The following is an 11280-nucleotide window of genomic DNA, read 5'->3' on the forward strand; positions in this document are numbered from 1 at the left end:
GCTTATGAGCGCAATACAAGGGAAGAAGAGAAATTCATTTACCTGTTTATTATAGACCACCTCAAAGTGTAACAGTATGCCAGTACTAAGAAATACAGGGAAAAGAAGGTGCACAACCCGTTCACCCGTATTTTGTGCGCAGATTTCCCTTTTACTTCACGAACACTAACAATTTACATACAGCCTGACTGTTTGTTTCTTCAGTAATGTTTGTGTGTGGACATAATTCCTGTCTGACCTGGAAGATGAGTGAGGGAGGTGCTTACGATACAACTGCAATTGCTTCATTGGCCAGTATTTACATGGAGAGAGAAAGGACCAACTTCAACCTCCTCGTCTGTGCACGCGTGCTCGGACAGTCACAGCCACCGCTAACTGAAGGTTTCAGCAGCGAAGATGCAGCGCTGCAGGAAATGGTGGACTCTTCCCGGTCAGTATAAAACTCTTAAGAGTTTTCTCCTTGCATTAGAATTTGTTAGCAGCTTACTCAGATCTTCACTTGAGCTGAACAGGTCAAATGAGCCCTTAGACAGCAATTAGTCTCTTGAGAGGGCCCCTGGATTTGGCAATGGTGAATGGTAAGCGGGCATATTGTGAGCAGGTTGAACTGCGTAAGTGACTTTAGCACAAAGTTCTTGCTGCGGCAGTAGAATTAATACTGTCCTGACTCTGCCTGAAAGGTGAGCGGACTGGTAGAGCTGCTTTTAACATATGCTTGTTATGCTTGTGATTAGGTTCACTCTAGGGTGATGGTTTCTAGCTGTTAAGTATAACATAGTTTGGGCTGAAGTAATGTTTAGCTACCGAAAAAATGTAAGGGAGTAACACTCTGCACGCACTGCTGTGGCAACACCTCCTAGGAAGCAGCAGGCAAAACAAGTCTGCTCGGGCTGCCCAGTATGCCAGCTTGCAGTGGGAAAATTTATTTTGGCCGCCGCTCTTATTTTGGAGCAAACTGTTATCAAGAAGGCCTGATCTGGGCAGTTGCAATATCCATGGTTCAGAGCAAGAGCAGCTCCCCGGTTTGTTCTGTGTAAACCTCGATACATTACACTTCTAGAAGCCTTGTAGACGCAGGTAGAGCAAGAGTATCTGAAAGCCCAGTGCAAAGCAAAGCAAAAGGTTGCGTTCTTTCTCTGCTCACAAAAAGCAAACAGAAATGATGCAACTAGCTCTTCTCCTTCTGTGTTCTGCCTTACTCCGGGATAATGGCACTCTGCTCTCAGAACCCGCGAGATGTGTTTGACGTGCTGCAAAAGAAAAGTTAGACCTTCACCTCACAAGGATAGGTGGTGCAATTTCTCTGTGCTCTGTCACAAGACTGAAGATATCAGGCAGGTTCATATAGTATTCTTGCTTGAGAGAAAACACCCGCATGCTCAGGCATTTGCTTTGGAAAGTCAACTCATGGGAGCTATTGACAGCAGTAAAAGAGCAAAGGGATCAGGACGAGACGTGGCTGATGCCAGGAGAGGCATCTGTGGCAGCCAAATCTTCCAGGTTGGCAGCAGGGTCTCCTGGCACAAGCAGCGTTGGGAAGATCCCTGTGCCACACGTGGGGGCTGTGGCAGTAGGACTGGGCAGGGCACACTGTGCATCAGGAGGAGCAGTTTTCCAGACAGAGTCTGTCCCACACCGTGTTCCTGTAAGGCCCATATTATTGGAATTAGTTCTATGTCCCCTTCCGGTTCTACTTGCATCCCTCCTTCCAGCCGCCTGTGGTAAGTGAGCCACGCTGCTTCCTTCATGCACCTCTCTAGTGACCACAGCAGATGATGGGGACACCCGCCTGGCTTTGTCCTCAGTCCTCACTCATGGCCACAACTCCACCTTTACCCAGCTCCTCCTTTGTGCTGCTCCCTCATCGTGCAGTCCCGAGCCGGTCTCTGTGCACAGGACTCCCACAGTCCACTCTTGGAGAGAGAGGTGACAGGATCAGGTTCGACCTGCCTGGGTTCATCCAGCCCTACTACAGTGATCATCATCAGACAGAGACAGTGTTTGCCAAGAGCTGTTAGGTAGATGTGTCTCTGCGCTTGTACCAGATGAACCAGAGAGGGTGTCTGGCAGAAGTTCGTTGTTAAGTGACTATCAGTCCTCAGTTTCCTGGGGAGCAAGGAAAGTGGTTGTGAAAGCTAGAGCTGAGATCACAGCACGTGTGCCCCCGGGAAGGCTATTTCCAGCCCCCACCTAGCCTTTCTCGGCTAGAAAGTGGAGATAGAAGTGGTATTTTCAGACTCGATCCCACTGCCCTTCCTCGTGACCTCCAGAATCTCTTGCAGGGTCTCCTGGCTTATGCAGCCGAGCTCCTGCAGGATGCGGAAGAAGTCGTTGCGGAACTTGACTCCGATGAAGGCGTAGAGGATGGGGTTGAGGCAGCAGTGTGTGAAGCCAATGGCCTCTGTCACCATGATGGCCGTGTCCAGCTGATCCTCCAGGAGGCAGTCTTTGCTGAAGGCCTCCAGCTTGGTGAGTGTGTTCAGGAAGATGACGATGTGGTACGGGCTCCAGCAGAGCAGGAACACGCCTGTCACCAGGATGGCTACTCTGACGGCTTTTTGCCTCTGCAGGCGCTGCGACTGACACAGCGCTCTCACAATGGCCATGTAGCAGTAGCCCATGACCAGCAGGGGCACAAAGAAGCCCACTGTGTGGTACAGAAAGCGGGTCGCTAGCCACACATTGTTGCCGTGAATCCCAACCTCTGGAAAGTAGCAAATGCTGCGGTTGCTCTCGTCCGTCCAGACTTCCATGAAGATGAGATCGGGTAAGGTCAGGAGCAGAGAGCAGAGCCAAACGCCCACGCAGGTGAGGTGGATGGAGCGAGCTCTGCGCTTCCGGTAGGTGTGGATTGCATACACGATGGCCAGGTAGCGGTCCACCCCGATGCAGCCCAGCAGCATGCTACTGCAGTAGAAGTTGATCTTGTGGACGGCACTAAGGATTTTGCAGAGGAAAGTCCCGAACACCCACCCGGCCAAGCTCTCCACGACGCTGAAGGGGAAGGTAAGCAGCAGGACCAGGTTGGCCAGGGTGAGGTGGAAGAGGAAGTTTTCAGTGGTAGTGCGAGACCGCTTGAATCTCTCTAGTATGATGAGGACCAGGGCATTGCCCATGGTGCCCAGCACGAACATCAGCAGATAGATGAGGGGCATGAAGATCTTTCTGAAGGGGTCGCTCTGGTTGCCAACCACAGAGGAGGCCGGGTTGAAGCAGAAGTAGCCGTCCAAAGAAGGGGTGCTGTTTTCGGCTTCATAGTAACCGCTCAGCTCCACCTGGCTCTGGGGAAGAGAGAGAGTCCCGTTACGGAGGGAGGGGAGAAGGGCTCCGGTGCACGAGCGCACCCAACAGGACCGGCGGGCCCGGAGCCGGCAGGCCGGGAGCCAGCATCCCCTGATCCCGCAGCACCACAGGCAGCCCTCGCCTGCTGGCAGGGGGAGCTGGCGACCGCCCTCGGTGCGATTACCTGGGATGCCCCTCCCATGCCCAAGCCCACCAAGGGCAGCAGCGTGTGGAGAGGGCTGTCCTGGTCGCTAAAATCGGGGCTGATTCTATCCCCCGTTGCTCGGTTTGTAATTCTTGGCTAATGTATTTTGGGATGTTCTGGCCGCCAGAGAGAATCCGCTCCTCTTCTTGGTTCTCGCTGAGCTAGTTCCTGCTGGCAGTTTTCTTGCCGCTCAGCTCAGCGCAGGGCTCCGCTGCGTTCAGCCTCCCTGCCTCTTGCAGGTGCTTGTGCCACAGGCTGCGTGTGCCGGACTCGGGCACCCTGGTCGCTTTCTGTCTCTGCCTACAGCTCTCCCTCTTTGCCCGTCTCCGCGCCCTGCGACGGCGTTCTGATAGGCCCAGTAGCACGAAGAGAAGCGCGCTGGGCTGCCCTCTGCATGCTGCCCCACTTAGTCCTTCGCTTTCGTGATCTCATGTGCCTCTGGCCACAGCTGCCACAGCTGCTCTGTTCAGAGCGGTAGCAACCACGGTTCTGCACCGGCTACAAACCGCCACAGTGGGAAGGGGCGCTCGGAAAGAGCCCCTTGGCCCATGAGGCCCAGCAGGACAGGGTGATATGGCCGTTACGGGTGCGGTTTGTGCTGGGCCCCGGCAGCGGCGTGTGCCCAAGGCAAGGTGCTGCGTGAGTCGTGCGTGTTCAAGAGCTGGCAGTCCCGGCGGCAGCGTGGTGATGGGCATGGCGGGGCCTGGCCTCGGGCACGTTGCAGCAGCCGGGGGCCAACACAGCAGCAGCAGAGCAGGGCGGGAGGCTCGCGGAGCTCAGAGCCTGCGGACAAAACGGGAAGGGCTCCCCGGGCAGCGGTGCTGCGAGCTCCCCCACCCACACCCTCTCGGGGGACCCGCGCTGAGACTCCAGCGTCAACCACAAAGGAAGTCTCTGCTCGCTGCTTTCATACCTTTCACTGCCAGCTGTAGCTGCCTGCACCTGCTGAACCTTCCCCCTTCAGCCAAAGTTCCCAGCTAAAAATATTAGCCCCACTTTAAACAATTCTGGAGCTTTTTTTTTTTTTTTTTGGTCACTTTCCCCGCCTCTCTCCCCCCAGCCACATGCTGCTAGGCCAGATGGTTGAATAGCCTCGAGCTCCACACTGTCCCTAGCTAGAAAAGGGTGGCTGCATTTCTGTCAGCCTTGTGCTGGCTGCCTTTTCACGTGCTTGTCTGCAGTAGAGAAGTGGCACTGCAGTCATCTCTAGTTGCATCTTTGTTTTGCTAAGAGCATTTATATGGCTTCACGGGGCGCCCAGGAATGTTCATAGGAAAAGAGTCTGCACAGTGGTGTTGAGTACGTTACAAATGCAGCTGGCTCCAGCAGCTGCAAGCGCGGGATGGCGGGAGGGCAGGACTCAAAAACACTTCCCCAGGCCTCTCTCTGCCTTTCACTACTGCCACAGACAGCACACTGAACCAGACAGGCTTCGAATTGCTCCCAGACACTGTGCGACACTGTGCGACTTGCCAGGGTCCCTTTCGCTGCTGGCTTTGTGCCTCTCGGTGCTCGTGCTGTGCTGCGCTACCACAGTTTTTCCTCCTGAAAGGGTAAAAGTTGGTGCTCTCGGAGGCCAGGAAATCTCCCCCTGCCCTCCCAGGTATCTCATGCACAATTGCATAGGCTTGTCTTCCTCTACAGTAACAAGAGGATGGTTGTCTTGGGGGAGCAACAGCCCTATGCACAAAGAATAGCTCTGCTTCCTGTTTATTTTGTGATTCTGAAGCCTGGGAATTATTGCTAAAGGAAAACAAACAAACAACAACAACAACAACAAAAAAAACTTTAGAAATTCCTTCCAATCTGTTCTCTCCCCATCTTGAAGCTATTTCCTATCTAGCAGCTCCCTAGATACCGTGTCAGGAGTTATCAGCGCACACAGAAATGTGGGGCTGTGTTGGGTAGGGCAAGATCCTTGAATGTGAAACACCGGAGATCCTGCAGACAGGTGATCTCAGGCTCCAGAGAGGAGACATCCTCAGTGTGGCAGGGGCTCCTCTTTCAAAGTGTCCTTGGCCATGCGCAAGGACAGCTGCTGTTCTATACTTCCAGTGTTGCGGATAGTCAGCCCAGGACCAAGTGCTTCTGAGGCTCCCCTCCCCACCACACAACACCTCAAACCAAAATTCTTCGCATAGAGTTTCGCATAGAGGTCTGCTTGGGACTCAGGGGGAGCATGCTGGCAAACACTGAAGGGAACGTGTGCTTGAATGGGTAATTTAGTTGGAGAGAGGTTGGAAGGTTTGCGTTTTCAAGGGAAAAAGGCAAAGCTGCATAACGGCTGGGTCTGCTGTGTTGGTTGCTGGAACGAAGCCTAGTGTCGCATCAGGGACGTTTGTAGGCCATGGGCAGTGCAAGGAGTGCTAAGCCACCTCAGTTGTGCAGCTTTTCTCAACAGCACCTTTCTGTCAGAGCTGGCGATGCACGGGCTCTGTGCCGCTATCAGCCACCATCTGATCACTGATAAGACGGCAGGTAGGGCTTTTACTGTAAGCTACTCGCCTCGGGCAGGGGAAACATGCAGCGAGCCTTGTCTAAGGCGTCCTCTCATGTGCATCTCTGAGCAGCAAGTGTGGGTGGCAGCAGACAGAGACTAGGTAGAGACAAATAGGAGACTGTGAAAAGCAAGAGTGCAGGCTGAGATGAGAAGGGCAGGCGTCAGAGCGGCCGGAGATGCATGGAACGTGACAAGCCAAGGCTTTGGGAGCAATCCGCTGCAGTTCCCGTTTCTAGGGCTGGAAGCAGATGGCTGTGGCTGGTGCTTGCCACTTGCTGCATCTTTGGAGATCTGATTTCAGATGGGAAAAGGGAAATGTGTGCATGCAGACAGTCTTTGCACAGGTCTCCTGCAATGCACTAGCAGATGGAGACGTGAGGGGGAAGACAGAGCAGAGCCTTTCCCTGTAGCTGAGCGGCACAGGGATGCCAGGAGCCGTAGCAGCGGGACGTTCTGCCTTCCCTGCTCTTTGTCCAGGGATCCCATTCTTCCCTCTAAGGCCCATTTCAGAGTTATTTGGGTCTCTGAATGTCAGCTGCTTTTCTCGGTTCCCTGCAACTGCCAACGACCAAAGCAGCTGGCTGTAAAAGAGAAGCACCTTGTACACCATGAAGGATTTTCCATGGGAGTCGTTGCCTCTAGTCCCTGCCAGGGTCTAGAGAAGCATATTTCATTCCCAAGAATTGAATCTGAAATTACCCACAGCAGCACAGGATAATGCAAGAAGTTACTGACCCTTCCTGCTGCTCATGTCCCTGCTTGTTCGGTATAAAAGCATGTGTAACTGATGTATAAAAGCAAAGCTGGTTGAAAAGCCACAGCACTGAAGCGCAAGTGCCCTCCTGGCTCTTGAGTCACATTGGTCCTACTGTAACAAAAATTGACCTTCAGCACCTCATATGTGAAGAACTCGGTAGCCTTTCTGCAATTTGGTTTCCTTATGTTCAGCTGTGGAAGGCTTAACTGGCAAAGAAAGAAACTCTGTTTTCTACAGGGAAACGGAGTTATGATTTGTGGTATGTTAGGTTTCCACAGTGCTATATAGATGATCGTATATACCGTAAATACTCTGATTTCAGAGTAGGCCCCTGCTGCACTTGCTGGACAGTGCTGAGATAAGCACGTTTCCAGTGCAACCGTTGTGAGCATTTTCATTTTGCGTTTGGTCAGTTGGTCGACTGTCCCTGTCCTGTTGACACGCTGGGAGCTGTGCACAGAGAAGGTTTATACGGCAGGAAGGAGGCCTTTTCTGCACATCTCCCGGGGCGGGTGCCGATGCACCCACAAGGTGCAAGTAGGGCAGCGTGCAGCAGCGCCAGAGCAGATGTGGCACTGCTTGTGCGTGACCCACATAGCCGCTCCAGGGACAGGGAGGTGGGAAACGCATGTCGCAAACTCCCGTATGAGCTCTGAGAAAAGACGCTCTGAAAATGTGCTTAGTGCTGCACATGACGGCTCCCCCTGCCCCCAAATTAGCTGTATTTCTCCTTTCAGGAGGAGTCTCTCTTATAATTTGAAATGATTTTCAGTGGAGTTGAAGTTGCTAACCTGAGGTTCTGGGAAGCATTGCAAACGAGCAACAAATGCCAGTGCTGTTTCATTTGCCTGTGTTAAAACACTACTTCATTTTGGCACAAGCAGCTGCTGGTTTTTAGCCCGTGCTGGTTTTTAGCTGCAGACAGATGGACAGCACAGTTAATCTCAGCTGATTGTCTGTTAATACGATAAATTCCATTTGAAAGACTGGAGGAAATAATGAATCAACAAGGAGATGAAAAAGGGAGTTTGGTTTTAACCTGTGCCCAAACATTAGTGCTGGCACTGAGATTCAGCGGAGGTCAGGGAGAAGTGTCTCCCTCACAGAAAACTTGTAGAGGAAACAGAAATTGTTCACGCAGGATTTTTGGACTAGGTGAGCCAGAAAAAAAAAGTGATGGTTTTAGGGACTTTTTTCCTACCATCTTCTCTCTTTTCTCTTATGTGTTGAGAAGAGGAATGGACAGAAAACATGGGGGGAAAAAATAGGTCTAGCTTTTTTTATTTTAACAGAAACTAAACAAAATCTGAGGTTTTCTGCAGAGAGACAGTATATTAAAATATAAGCTCTGAGTTCGATATTTGAAAGCCTAGCTAATGATAGCACTGCTGTGGACTTCCCCTTGGACAGCATGACATATTCTAAAGGATACAGCTGTGGACTTCCACATGTAAACTTTGAGGACAGAACTACAGGACAGATTGTCATCAGTCCCAACTAGAAATATTTTCAATGCATCTTCCCCTCTTTAAAGTTCCTCTCTTATAAACGCACTAGGTTTTCCTCTTTCCCGCAGGGTCTAAGGCAGCCTAGAGTTAGTAAGCAGGCAGGAGGAGCGTATCTCATAGTGCAGGGTCTTCACACGCAGAGAGAGATCACTGTGGCTTCCCTTGTTATTCCTGCTATTTAAAGATACAACGTGAGAGTCCCAGGGCTTTGTGCTGCGCCCAGTCATTTATGCCACTGAAAACTGGTAGAAAACGCTACTGACTCAGAATTTGTGTGTTTTACGCCCACATCATGGTGATGTGCATGACTGTGCAAAGAGCACGGCGGCCCAGAACAGCAACTTTCCTTCATAGGATCTGCAGCAAGAGCTCTCGGAGGAGCTCACAGCATAGGACAGAGTCTGGCTCTGCCTGTGACACCTCTGCCCGCCCGACGCCGGCTGCCCCCTTGGTCCCCAGGTGACCAAAAAGACTCGCGAAGGCGCTTTAAGCCTATGGGCCCACCAATTATGCAGCTTCCCACAGGGGAACATCTTGTGTCCATACAAGCTACCCAACATTACGCCGAGTCACCCCAGGCACTGCACTGCTGCTTGCAGTCGCCTCATGGTCCAGCCCGGATTTAAGGGACGTGAGGTCCAATCGCGTCAATGCGACGGCTCAAGCTCCGTCTCGTCTAAAAGGACAGGGCAGAGGATGGGGACATGGAAAGTCAGGTCTCTGAGCCCACCCAGTGCTACCTGCTCTCCCAGCTATCTGCTCCGAGGAGCAAAACCAGGTCACACTCACCAAGTCATAGGTCTCAGAGGAGTAGCTGACAGGCCCCATGATTTGAGGGGCAGGATCTCTCTCCTCCAGCAGTTTCAGCAAAAGTTCTTCTTTTTTTTGGGGTGGAGTTAGTTATTTAAGTGAGTGGGGAGGGACCCAGCATGTAACTATAGAGTATTTGCAAGGCAAATGAGCAGCAAGCATAGAGTGACCTATTTGATGTGAAGATTAGTATCTCACTTGGCCACCTTGGCCTTAGAGTGTTGTAAGTTGATTTTTCAGGACAAGTTCAAGGACTCCATGGTTCAGGCCAAGTTCAAGGACTCCCGTTCCACGGGAATAGAGTGATGTCAGAGAGCAGAGGCTTGTCTGCCGTTATAGCAGAAACAGATGATCTGCTGCGTGATATAAAGAAAAGCCCATCATTTTGCCTGTAATAACAATAACTTTTCTGCTCTGAGAAACAGGTGTTTTGTCCCAGGGCTCTTGCCACAGCGAGCTGGTGGCGTGCGAGGCTCAGCTGAGGCGGGCCGCACAGAGTGACAGCACAGCCTGGGCTTCTCTTGGCAGGGGTCTCTATCTTTGTGGATAGCAGAGCGGTTTGACATGCTCTGTGTCTGCCCTGCTCCTGTCAGACAGCAGCTGCACCGGAGCCGCTGGACCATAAAGGAGTCTGTTGGGACTCAGATCAGTGCAGGGATGGAGCTGCTCTGTGAGCGTTGTGTCACTTCATTTGTTCTTGATGGCTCTTAGCGGGAACCGGTGCCCCCGACCTGGAGGAGAACTGCCTTAAGGCAGCCACAAGCGGAGACACGGCTGTCCCGAGGATGGTTTCCCAGGGCGAGGAAATTCCTTGTGCCCCTGCCCGTGCTTTTGAGGTGGCTCTCGGGCACCCTTTCCTGCCCTGGCAGCAGGGAGCTCGCGCTGCGCCTCGCATGTGCTGCTTTGTGGGTGCAGTGAAGACCGAGGGGCGCCCCGGCCGAGCCAGCCTTGCTCAGCGCGCCCCGTGTGTCCCCGTGCCAAGCTGCCCGTGCCCTGGGGCGCTGGCCAAAGCCTGGTGCCTCTGTGCGAGGGGGACAGGTTGAGAAGGATGTTTTCACACAGCTAGACACGGAGGGTGGAGCACTCTGCGTCAGAGCCTTCCTTGATGGGCTCGTGCAGACTGCGCTGGTTGCTCCCGGAGGGCCGTGCCCGCAGCGGGGCCCACCTGTGAGCACATCTGTCCATGTGGCAGGTGGTAGCCCTGCCTTGGCCCTTAGGCAAGTGGAGGGAATGAAAAGAGTTCAGGGAACCCAAAGCAAAGGGACAAACTGCAAACCCACAACACGCTGAGTAGACGACTACTGCCATGCAGATGCACGACAGGCCTAGAGGGTCTATGCACTGCTGTAATGTGAAATGCAGAAAATGTGATATTGAAGCAAAGATCATAGAAGGAAAATAAAGAATGAGAAAAGAAATTCAGAGTGAATATCATGTCACTTCAGAGGATGCCGGCAGGTGGATCACCTATTAGGGACAAAAATGTTACCAGAGTTCAAAGACAAATGTTTGGTGAACGCTTCAGTGTCTGAGCACAGGAAACGCCATCCGAGTTGTGCCTCCGCGCCACAGGTACGTGCTCTCACTGCAGGCGCTCCTGTATTGGCACCAACAAAAAACTGGTAACTTGTGTAACATATTCTGGTAGTACTGAAATATGCAGATTTATATAAGGACGAAAAATGTGCTACCTGCATGTAATTGCCATACTGCATATAGCTCACAAACACAGTTATTGCCAGCTTTGACATGCTAGTGACTTCCTGAGCTATGCTTGAGAAAGCCGGCTCACTCTTTTTGCTGCTGAATCTTCTCAGTTCTGATGTTTTCCAGTCATCCTATTTGCTGCTATCACAGCTAAGCTAACCATAACCATGTGCTACCCACAGACGTTACTCATATCTACTCATGTTGTCATTTATTCTTTCTCTTGAGGTTCCTGCATACTATTTCCTGTAAACCTCGCAGTGAAGGAAGACGCTTAGACCTACCATGAGTTAAAATGAAATGCTGGTCTCGCCACAGCTGGCTCCGAGAACCCAGCAGGCACTGGAGAAATCGGCACCAATCCTGCACCGCACGGACCACACAGTGCCTGATGCTGGGAATGCGCCTGCGGAGACATCCCTGGCTCCTACCAGCGCTGCGATCAGCGTGACAGGCAGCCCGCCGGTGCGGCAAGGCGGAGGTGAGCTCCCCTTTCTCGTGTTCCTAGCAT

At 52.3% G+C, this 11280-nt stretch overlaps 1 protein-coding gene across 1 annotated transcript; it reads right to left on the reverse strand.

The window, feature by feature from the left end:
- Positions 1 to 1894: 1894 nt before the first annotated feature.
- Positions 1895 to 9095, reverse strand: CXCR5 (C-X-C motif chemokine receptor 5). Its single transcript, XM_026040321.1, has 2 exons — positions 9042 to 9095; positions 1895 to 3281 (listed from the first exon to the last, which is right to left on the reverse strand). The coding sequence occupies exons 1-2, from the start codon at positions 9078 to 9080 to the stop codon at positions 2205 to 2207; spliced, it is 1116 nt and encodes a 371-aa protein (XP_025896106.1). The 5' UTR covers positions 9081 to 9095; the 3' UTR covers positions 1895 to 2204.
- Positions 9096 to 11280: the final 2185 nt, after the last annotated feature.

Source organism: Nothoprocta perdicaria, unplaced genomic scaffold, assembly GCF_003342845.1.
Source record: "Nothoprocta perdicaria isolate Ctin4 unplaced genomic scaffold, notPer1 scaffold_252, whole genome shotgun sequence".
NCBI lineage: Eukaryota > Metazoa > Chordata > Aves > Tinamiformes > Tinamidae > Nothoprocta > Nothoprocta perdicaria.